The sequence below is a fragment of the Strix uralensis genome, chromosome 1 (genome assembly GCF_047716275.1).
Source record: "Strix uralensis isolate ZFMK-TIS-50842 chromosome 1, bStrUra1, whole genome shotgun sequence".
Taxonomy (NCBI): Eukaryota; Metazoa; Chordata; class Aves; order Strigiformes; family Strigidae; genus Strix; species Strix uralensis.
Window position 1 is genome coordinate 120,918,239 of NC_133972.1, and position 11,760 is coordinate 120,929,998.

At 42.5% G+C, this 11,760-nt stretch overlaps 1 protein-coding gene across 1 annotated transcript; it reads right to left on the minus strand.

The window, feature by feature from the left end:
* Positions 1-485: 485 nt before the first annotated feature.
* On the minus strand, positions 486-7,071 carry LOC141947588 (myosin regulatory light chain 2, smooth muscle minor isoform-like). The gene is made up of 4 exons (XM_074878809.1): positions 6,972-7,071; positions 5,206-5,404; positions 4,883-5,044; positions 486-1,243 (listed from the first exon to the last, which is right to left on the minus strand). The coding sequence occupies exons 2-4, from the start codon at positions 5,387-5,389 to the stop codon at positions 1,071-1,073; spliced, it is 519 nt and encodes a 172-aa protein (XP_074734910.1). The 5' UTR covers positions 5,390-5,404; positions 6,972-7,071; the 3' UTR covers positions 486-1,070.
* Positions 7,072-11,760: the final 4,689 nt, after the last annotated feature.

The following is an 11,760-nucleotide window of genomic DNA, read 5'->3' on the forward strand; positions in this document are numbered from 1 at the left end:
CAGCAAATATGCTACACGTTCCATACCACAAGAACTAGAGGATATAATCATGAGAAATGGAACAAAAAGGAATGCCTCCTCCTCACACACCCAAAGCACCACTCTCAGCAGCAGCTCTTGAAAAAGTATTATATACTATTTCATTTGGAAAGCAAGAACAACATTTTCAGATAGAAAACAAAAAGGACAGGGGCATCACACCTTCCTTCTTCATCCAGCCCCATTCTCACTGTGCTCTGAAAAAAGATGGGAAGAGAAAAGAAAGAAAAAAATAAATGGTGCAATGAAATGTAATGAATTCTATATTTTCAGTCCTGCAGATCTGGTGAGAGGCATCACTCAAGCATTCTACTCACATGTGGTATCTTTTTTTTAAGAGAACACTAAGATTTACCATGTAAGTTTTTAAAAAGCAGTATTAATATTGTACTCGGTGTCAAGAATGGAGGTGCTAAGGTGGTAAAATACCCCCTCAATTACATCCATAAGATTGAAAATGTTTAATGTGCAAGTCTTGGACAGAAATCATTAATTTACAATGCACTAAAATTTGAAGGATAGAACTTCTTCTGAAGTACTCAGTCGCTAAAGTACAAACATCAGTATGCTTAAGTGATTTATGCTTCATTTTTAAGGCAAAAATAGGTAACAAAACGACTGCATACAGCTGCAAAAAATTTTACGGATATGATTAAACAGTCCACTTCTAGCATGGAGATTTTAATTATATACTTAATATAGCAGTGTTTTATTTGAAAAGTTACCATTAAAAATGTAAAATTAACCTAGCTAGGATGAGTAGCACTGACACTTTTACCTGGGCCTCCACACTCACTGATCTTTGTCCCTAAACCTCTATCACTGCAAGCTGTCTTCTCTCCCTGCCCATTTCCAGTCTTATTACACTGGTGCAGGTGTGCCTAGGCAGCCCCAGAGTCCACAGAGGGAAAAGCTGGAATGCTAAAACTGTATGCAAAAGGTCCCAACAAGAAAAAAAAGAAAAAAGCAATCCTGAGAAATAAAATTAATGGGAGGGATAAAAAGCTCTCTGCAGATATCAGGAGATTTGCTCAGTCATCCTTGTCTTTTGCTCCGTGTTTCAGGATGCGCGTGAATTCAATGTAGTTGAAATTCCCCTTTTTGTCGATGGGTGCCTCCCTGTACAGCTCATCTACCTCTTCATCTGTGAACCTGTCCCCCATTGTCGTCAGCAGCTCTCGCAGGTAGTCCTCCTGGATGAACCCTAGAATGAGACGTATCGAAACACAAGAGGGAAGCCATTTTGTAGCTGAGTCTTCAAAAGCAGTAAGACAGACATACCAACAGACGTGCAGGTAACTAATACAGCATGTAATATATGCATTTGCACCAAGAGCCCAAAACACTTTCTTAATTGATTTCTAAAGAAATTTGTTGAATGCAAAAGGGAAGGGGGAGAAATCTGATGCATTTCAATACAGATTTCTGAAAAGAGGGTCTGATCTGCTGTGATCTTGTAACACCTACTTCCATCTACTGATCTTCAACAGCTCAAACTGGAAAAACAAGTTTTTGTCACTGCTAGTCTTCATTACACAAGCTGTTCTCTTAATTGAATTATATTTTTCTTGACTTAATTAGATATATTTGCACATCCTCTATAAACTAGTTTCCTCTGGGGACTAAATAACCACTGGCTGGCTCTTCACTGCCACACAGTACTGTTGCTGGAGGCGGTTTATGTGGATACAGTGAACTGCTGGCAAGTGTCCAGGGAAAGAGTTTATAACAGAAAAGACTTTCAGACAGGATTGAGCAAGTTAACTCAGGAGGGAGGAATAATGTTTACTGTGGAAAGGCAGAGGTGGAGAAGCTAGTCAAAAAAAGGTAGGATATATTAAGTATTTTATGCTAAAATACTAGCAGAAGACTTTGGAGGAAATTAACAAAGATATAAAAATGAGCCGTTGCTAAGTATGTTCTGTTAATTCAATTTCAATAGATGGGCAGAACCACCAGTTGCCAAATAATTCCAGGAAAGGTCAGAGATGAAAAAAGGAATGCACATAACAAATGGTAGACAGAAGAATGCAGAAACTGCTTAACGCTGAAATAAGACCTACCCTGCCTTTAAATGCACAATAGTTGCTTCATTTGAGAAAGAAATTGGTTATTGAACTTTATTTGGAGAAATATCAGTAACAGAACAGAGGAGGTAGAAGTGTGTTCCAAAAAAAAAAAAAATATACGTAAACTGTGCAGAACAGCTGGAAATCGTATGTAGACACCCACATCAACTGATGTAGATTCAATTAGGATGTGATTAAAAAAAAAAGTTCTGCTTTGGAAAGAGAGTTGAATAACTTAAGCAAACAGAGTTCATCAGAGAGACAAAACCAAACAGGGAATCAGGGGACCAAAAGGCAGTCAGTGAGCATGACAAATTATCATGGGGTTGGTGTATGCTGCAAGGAAGGGAAAAAAAACCCGTGTTTCAACATATGCTAATTAAAACAGCATCATATCCCAGTGTAGACAAGCCCTTGACTACTGACTCCAAACCAAGAAGGCTAAGAGCAATGTTCTACTGTAAAAACGGGGAGAATGTTCAGTTAGCCAGGCCGATCTTAATCGGGTCAAATTTTGGAGCTGTCTCTTTGCAGATGTGTGTGAAGAAGGGGAAAAACCAGCTAAACAGATTAGGCTCTATGTCTGCAGTCCTACAGAGACCAAGTAGTGATGAGAGATGACAGAAGGATTAGTATTCAAAGAATGCAAGGCCTTTGGTGCTACAAGTTTAGCCTCAAGGACTTAATTGCTTCTGTCTGAACGGCTAGGTGTTTAAACACTGAGCGAGGTTGCCAGACTAGGAATACACTACAAGTTTTAGCAGCACCGAATTGCAAAGCAAACAGTACTCCCACTCTCCCTCGCAGCACACAGCCTCGATGTAGATGGAGAGTAACAAATTAATGAAGCAAAATTTAAGATTCAGCCTGTGGCAGACAGCACAAAACAGATGACAACGCAGGATCAAAGAGCAGACAAGATACACCAAATGCAGACATGTAACTTTTATACTAATTTTGTAGTGCTACATACGATAGTAACACTGAAACAATATACCCAATTAGACTGGCAATATAGGAAATGTAAGTAAAATCCAGCAAGTACAACTATTATCCTCATCAAGAGGATCTGATTTGCATTATTCTCTTTCAAAAGAACTACATTGATATAGAGCCAGAAAATCAGGCCCGCAACACACGTGGAGATGATGAAGTGGAAAAAAAAAAAGAAAAGAAAGAGAAAGGTTTGACATAGCTGGAAATGCTTTTGTTCATTTTTTAAAGGAACAAACTGATCAGAAGCCAAACCTGAGAGTAAAATGAATAAAAGGCAAACATAACATGGGTTCTACAAATACATCACATGTTATTTTGAAGCCTGCATTTTGACTATTATGAATCAAAGATCAATAAAACAGCATATCAATCTAACATGTTTCCTGGATAAAATCTGAGGATGGCATAAGACACAAAAGAGACTGTGGAACCATTATCCTCGAATCAGCCTAGGACTAGACTAAAACATGTACCACACAGAGTTGAAAGATAATAAAATCAATCTTATCAGTACATGGGGGCCTGAACTAGTAACTTATTGTTTACATAGAAGGTTACTGTTCAAAAGAACTGGTAGCACAATCATTTTCTTTATATTGTAATTCGCAGGCTCTTGTTTTGGTGCACACAAAAAACCCCTGCAGCACAGTGAGTCAGACTACCTGTGGAGAGAAAATAATTAACCTACTAACAAAACTTCCTTCTCTAGGAGATGGTAAAGAGATTTCCCTTGAGAGGGAGGAAGTCAATTAACATTTGAAAAGGCCTTACCAACAGAAAGCCTGTTTACCTACACCTCAGCAGGAAGGGGATGCTCTTTGAAAAGGCAAAAGGTGCTAAAAATACACAGACTGAAAATAGCTGTTTGAAATGGACTAATATCCTTTGAAAGGTTCAGAGCACCTATCCATAGGTTAGATTGAAATATTGTGGTGGACAGTTGTGAGAAAAATTACAGGTGCAGTGACATCTCTAGTACAGAGGCTACAAAATTTCAGCACCCAGCAGTAAGATGTGTTCATAACGTGTCAAAGTGCTGATATTCTGTGATTCCACAGAATTGCCTTAAGGATTCATCCCTGGTTGCTACACATTTCTTCAGAATCTTGCCTACATGAATAAATAAATGAAAGCATAAACTCTAACCTCAAAATTACAGACACAAACTTGAAAGTCTGATGTAGTAAAACTGGGCTCTGCATTTGTTTTTGTTTGGAAACAAACCAAGCTGCAGGTGAGGGCATGACACATGTCATTTGTCATCATAGCCTTAACATACACTAGGCAAGATGAGGGTTCAAAAGAGTTTACGTAGTCTGGACAGCCTGTCTTGAAATATTAAAAACACTGAAGAATTCAGATGCATCTCAGATCTACTACAGGGGGAGGACAAACTCAGTTGTATTACAGATTTCACATCCGTTACCTTTTCAATGCCTCAGCAAATCACATATTACCAATTTGAATTCCTCATCTTCTTAGAGCAAATGCATCTTACTTTGCACTTTGAGGAACATACATGCTGCCCAGTTAAAACACTCTTCTTCAAAGCTTCACAGAAGAACATTACTACTAGTCCTCAGTACTCACACGGAACAGCCAGACAGCTTTTACTCTCACTCAGTGGTAAGTCAAAGTCTCATTACTTGGTAGAACATGCCATCTAGGATCACTGTGTCATACTTCATTTATAAATATGCAAAAATCAGCATACCATTTAGAAACTCAAATAAACAACAGAAAAGTACTCCCCAAGTGGCTAAGTTTCACCCCCATACCTGTTGCTTCTTCATCAAAGCAAGCAAAAGCATTCCTGATTACATCTTCCGGATCGGTGCCATTTAACTTCTCACCAAACATTGTGAGGAACATAGTGAAGTTTATGGGGCCTGGAGCCTCATTCATCATGGCATCTAGGTATTCATCTGTTGGATTCTTCCCTACAAATAAAGGGATTTGTATTTGGTTTAGCTTTCAAACTAAAAGAAAAAGCCATCTGAATAGCGTAATACAAACTGACCCCTCTCATAAGCTATCGCAAACTCAATTATTTTAACAGCACAAATTTGCTTGGCAACCATAAAGAGAAAAGTGACATTACCAAGGGAGGCGAGCATATCGTGCAAGTCCTCTTTGTCGATGAAGCCATCCCTGTTCTGGTCAATCATGTTGAAGGCCTCCTTGAATTCCTGAATCTGTGACTGATCAAACATTGCAAACACATTGGAAGTGGCACGCTGAGGGCGCTTCTTGGTGGTCTTCGTCTTTGCCTTTTTGCTAGACATTTTGATTTTTGGACACTAGGGAGAGAAGTAAATACGGTAAATACAGTAAGATCAGAGTTAGGGCTGAAAAAAACCCCACTGTACTAAGGTTTAACGTTAAAGTTTACAGATAGAAACCACCTCTAACACTTCCATTTCCTCTCATCCAAATGTAGTTCCCTAATCAAGAAGGGAAAGAGAGAAGCAGAAAATATGAACAAATGAAAGACAGACTCCTAAATAGAAAAAGTGACTAAAACAAGACCTAAGTTATACTTGAATTTCAGTCTTCAGCCTTCATTAATCACAGTTTTTGTCTGGAATCCCTTCTTGATACATGAACCTGCAAGAAGGGAACTCAGACTGCTCTCAAGTCTAAAAGAGCAAAGCAAGGTTTTGAGAGCTGTCATTAAGCCTGTGAGAGCTATCTATATGGATATGGATATGGATATATGATAACTGTGTGCAGTATTAGATAGTAGGGGATGGAGAAACACAACTCGCTTTACCTGACCAAACTCTGAAGTGCCTATACTTGACGTCTGACAACTGTAAGTAGTTACTATTTTGTATAATGATGGGCCTCTGTCCTTGCCTTGCCTTCCGTTATTTAAAACACCCTAAAACTAGGAGAAACCTGTGCCAGCTAGATTTCTGCTCATACCAGTAAGTTCTGCCTCACCTCCATTTACTTTTATACATTTAATTTTACCTGAAATATACTACAGGCCTGCCATACCTGAAAGCTGACTTCTGCTGCCTACTCCTTTAAGCAAAAAGGGAAAGCAACCAACTCACACTGCTTTTGCTCATCTCCCTAGAAAAACTGCTCAGAAAAAGGTATCTTCACCTCCAAAACTCAGGCTGAGCTTGGGCCTGAACCATGCAGAGAAATGGCCACGCTTTGGTCCATTTCATTGCTACCGCTGTTATTTAATTTACCTGTTGCTAAGCCTGCTCAGGTTTCCATGGTGCAATGCTTTAAGATTTTATAAAATGAACCAGTGGAGACTGCGTTTGTCCTTTAGGGTAGGTGGGAGGGACGGAAGGGGGAAAACTTACACGCAGCCCCTTTCAGCTGTAACCCCAGAGGGCTGTGACCTGAAAACAACCTGGCACCTTGCCCTAAGTTTGGACCTATGGGGAGAATCAAGCTCGGAGACGACGCTCAGCGAGCACTGAGGAGATTTAAGAAACAACAACAACAAAAAATTTTTATTTTTTGGCCCCGGAGGAAGGGTGGCCTCTCTTCAAGAGTGGCAACCCGCCTTTCAAGGGCGCACAGAATCGAAGAGCGCTTGCCCTCCCCATGAAGAAACGACGCCACCCGTGATGGCGCCGAGCAGCCCCTTTCCCGGCCTCGCCGCCGGCTGAGGCTGAGGCTCCGGCAGCCACGTCCGTGGCCTCAGCCTCAACGGGCGGCGAGGGCGGGAAGGGGGGTGGCGACCGGACGCCATCGCTTCCCCTCAGCAACAGCTGCCCCAACGGCTGCCGCCAACGGTCGCTGGTTCGAACGCGTCTCCCAACGGTCACTCTCTCCACAGCCCCGTTCCCGCCCCCAAACAGCTCCCCACCGGCAGCACCCGGACCCTCCCAGCCTCACCCCAACGATCGCTGCGGGAACCCGGTACGAAACGGAGGCGGAAAGGAGGAAGCGGCGGCGGCAGCCCCGGTGCTTCCCGGAGAAACCATCACCCTCCTGAGCGGCGGGTGGGGGACGAGCGGCAGGCGGGGGACGAGCGGCGGGCCGACGGCGGGCGGCGGCGGGAGGAGCGGCGGAGGGCAGCGAAACGGCAGCGAAAGCCTTTTCCTTAAGGATCGCAGCCCCCTTCTTTCCTCGGGGCGGCTGGCTCGGGGCGTTCCCGCAAACGCTTCTCCCCCACTCCGGCAGCGTTGGCGCAGCCCGGGGGAAGTCGCCGCCGCCGCCGGTGCTCGGGCCGCGGGGAAGGGGATGGAGGGAGGTTCGTTGGCGACTGCTGCCGCTCCGGGGACTGGCCCTGAGGCTGGAGGTGCTGGGCTGGGGAGAGACCAGAAGGCTGACGAGGAAAAATAAACCCGAGTTGCCTTAAAAACACATGTCTGAGATCGGGGGGTACACGGGGCAGCTCCGCTGGGCGCCGGTACCGGACCCGGGCGGGGGTACGGCTCCGCGCTGCTGGTTCGAGAGGTGGAAACGTAGTTGTGGGAGGGCCGCTTCGGGCCAGCGAGTTCTTCCCGTGTGTTTTTTTTTATGTATCGCGTTGAAGATCCGTGTTCCTGAAGCCTCAGCCGGAGACCGCGGAGTTAACGGGGGCTCATGGTGTCCCAGCAGTGAGGTAAATGGAGCCTGATCAGTGGGTAGCGTACTGACTGGGTTACGTGCAAGGTCTTATCCTTACACTCAGTCTTCCTCATGTTTCGCTTAAGGGATCAGAAAAATTATAGTTTGCATCTTTAAGTCTTCTAAATGAGTACTCCCGCATGAACAAGTCTGAACAGCCATAGATTATAAAACCCCTTGGAGGATTTATTCTTGCTTATATTTTCTTCATGAAAACAGCGCAAAGGATAACACTTTTTTTCTTTCTTCATTTACTGATGTAGGATCTCAAAGAAATTGAGGTACAAGCTCTTCTTTAGTGTTCCTCTGAGGGTGGGGTCTGAAATGACTTCAGAAGCAGTTCGTTTTTAGCCCATTTTTGAAATTTTTCTGAACGGAATGCTTATTCACATTCTGCATATTGAAGTCCATATGAATCACTTCAAGAAGCTGTTGTTTAGTACACAAAAAGATTCAGAAATATTGTCAGATGGGAAAGCTGTACTGTCAGTTCATCTTTCTTTTAACTCCTTTCCTATGTTACCAGTTTTGCTGGTATGCAGTCGGTTATCTTGGCAAGCAATAACTTTTAAGGAGTAAAGGAAAAAAATAGATGAACAGGCTTTTGCTGAAATTACCAGTTATGTTTACAGATGTAAATGGATTACATTTAGGCACTGCACACACTGAAGTTAATATGTAATCTAGAAGTTGCCGTCCCAGATTTGAAGTGAGACACTTCAATTGCTGAAAGGCCCAACTTTCTTTCCCTACCCTCTCTTCAAACCAGAAGAGTTTGAGGTCTGAGAATTTGGCCTAATTAGCTTATATAAGAATACTTACCTGATGAATTTTAATATTGCTCTTATAAACATTTGCCTCAAAATGCAATTGAAAAAAGTATTAAACTTTGCTGAATTGAGAGCATGCTCATGGAAAAAGTTTTGGGGAACAATCCTCTGTACTTACTAGACATGGCACATAGTTTCAGGATAATTATATGCAAAGTGTGAGCGGGCAGAAAAGCAGTAGAAGCACCAAGATAGTCATAGAGTTATTAAAATACTCCGTGATAATCTTGAACAACTGAATTGTGTGTTGAAATTTAATTATGAAAATAGTTATTTGATATCTTAATTTAAAATGCTTTCTTTGGTTACTTTAAATTGAACCACTGCTGCAAACATGCTACTCTATGCTGTATCATTTTTTGTGATATTAAAAAGGTGTTATATGAAACCTGTCACTGTGTCTGTTGTTCCCAGTGTTTAACTTTCAAAGATGTTAGAATAGGTACCGTAATATTACTCGCCCAGTATAAGTTCTTACTGATTAAATTGTCTGTCTGTGTCTCTCTCTCTCAAAGCTTTTGTCTCCAATTTGTTGCATCATAGTGGAAAAGCAAACAGTTGTTAAATGCAGACCATCTTCTGTGCTATGTAAATCTATGTAGTGCTTTTACAAATGGATCAATTTTACTTGATTCCAGCATTCATGATACCACTAAGGAAATGTAAAGGGGGAAAAAAGGAATTTGTTTTGCCTCTTACAATATTTGGAGAATATTTTTTTATTCATTGACATAAATCTTAAGAAGAAAAAAAAAGTAAAGGTCTTTTTTTGTGCTTGTGCTTCAGCTCTTAATGAAGAGGATGTGTTGTGATGATCTCTCAGGTGAACAGGACTTTTTGTTTCTTCTGTTTGAACCTCCCTCTGGAGAGGATGCTGCTTGAGGGTGGTACCTGGGAGCTGCCCGCAGCCTTGAACAGTGCTTAGCTCAGTGTGACTGCGCATCCCTGGCTGGTGTGGGAGAAGAGCGGGGCTGTAATCCCACTTCCTGCTGCCCTACAGACTGTTTCTGAGTACAGCGAAGCCACAGGCTGTTTCTTGAGTGTGCAGGCTCCTTTCTTGAGTGTGCAGGCTCCTCTGCGCTCTGGTGGTGCTCCCTGACTGCTCGGAGAGCTGTACTTGCAGATCACTATCTGATGGGACAGCAGGCCTGTTCTTGAAGGCGGCCTTGGGGCTCTTCTAGAACAGTCCAGGCACATCCTAGGGAGAGCGTGTTCTGGGAAGCCCGAGGTTGAAATGGGTAGCTCTGCTGCTGAGTGATTCATCCAGCCTTTTGCCACCACACAGTGCCAAGTATGTCCAGAGTGAAGCAGTTCTACAGCTGCTCGGCGGAGAGTGTGCTGAAAGGATGGATGCCGGTGTGGTGCTGTACCAACAAATAGTGCCGCCTAGTGATGAGCTTCAGTTTTGGACAGCGTTTGTTTTGCGGGCCAGCAAAGAATGCTTGCACTACCACATCCAAGAATGTATGCCAAAAAATTGTTTATTTCTCAGTACCGCATAATTTGCTGCATAAACCATACAGAATAGAAATTAATTTATCCATTCTGAACACGTGATTTTTTTAAAAAAAATGCTGAACTCTTTAACTGCTTCAGTTTTCTTTTTTCTACTACTTTTTCCTTCATTAGTCTCACCTTCTTTCTCATTTATGTCAGTGTTGTGTGAGAAAAAACCCTTTTAAGCAAAATGTGTACAATTTTCCTATCCTTTCCATCTAAAATACTCAAATACTTTGGTGCTGTTGAAATGTTTTCCTAGACTTGTTTCCTTTGGATTGTGTAAAAGCCTTTAAAATTGTTTCATACTTAAGTTCTAAGGCTGTTAAAGACAACAAGCAATTTACAGTAAACCTTTTCCCTCCTTTCATTTAATTCTCTCCATTCCCTCATCTCTGCTGAGTTACAATGACAGTGCAAATCTTTGTGATTAGTTTGGTTGCTTAATGAAGCAGAATCAGTCTGTGTCATATGATGTTTCTTTATGAATCTAATTAATGTTAGAGGAACAATTGCACTGACTTGCAGTAAAAGTCTGCCTAGTCCAGTGTGCCCTGACTGTAAAGAGATGTGTATTTTGGATGTGGAAAGCAGGGAGCAAAGTCTTGGCCGTTGTTTGGTGAGCTGCCGTCCCCACGGACTATGTGTACACTGTCTGCTCCACAAAGGCAACTGCACGGAACAGGTGGGGGCCAGGGGACTGCTCTTACTCGTCTGCGGTCATGGTGTGCTGCTTGCTCGCTACAAGGCCAGAAAAAATACCAGGATCATCCCCAACACCTGCATATGGCCATACACAACAGCAAGGAGCAGAGCAAGCCTGTCAGGATTGCTCAGGCTGGAGTTTTGCTCAACATTCAGATCTTGCTGCCTCCTAAGAAGGTGAGAACCACGAAGCTGGGGTCAAATGAGATTGTCCAAGGCTCACCCTGATTTTTCAGCAAGTCAAAATTAGCCCATAAAGTGGGTAAGGGGAAGCCCAGCAGCTGTGTCTTCTTCCTGCTTCTTGCATTTCTAGGTGTACCACCACCGGGATGTGTCTACTGGCTCATTGGATGCCTTCAACAGATAATAGATGCTGATCTCCCCTACCAGGTCCCTGGAAGGTTTTATAGGGGTTTGGGGTATGTGTGTTTTAGTTTTTACCCCCCTTGAAACTTGGAATCCTCAGTTTTTTTGAAAATCTCTTTCTCTATACTTCCTCTTCTTTTTGGAGGAGAGAGAGCACTGGGTGCTTTTAGCCTATTCTTAAGGTGAGAGCAGCAGCAGTGGCCATATGCAGGTATTGAGGGAAGAATAAGAATCAGGGAAGCCTGTGATATCTTCCCAGAATCCTCTTCCAACCTCTACTACATTTAACTCTAACTAACAGAGGAGTAAGCCACCCTGAGCCAGATGTGGTTATGTAGTAACCCACGATGAACTTCCTTCATCAGCTTGCCTAATATGTAATCCTTGAATTGATGTAAATACAGCATCCATAATATCCTTTGCAGGTGTTTTTGGCTTCCTTTGCAAGGTTGCTATTACATGAAGAACTTCACCTTACTAATTTTGAACCTACCTATTCCTATTTTTATTTGATGCTCTAGATTTTGTATTGGAAGAAATGCTGAGGTTGAATTGTGTGTCCACCTCTTTTGTGTTTTGCTTCTAGACAGCTCTTGTGTGTTCTGTCAGCTGTGGCAAAGACTCCTGCTTAGGTAATTTTTCTTGTACAGAGGCTGTTTCATACCATAGAAAGT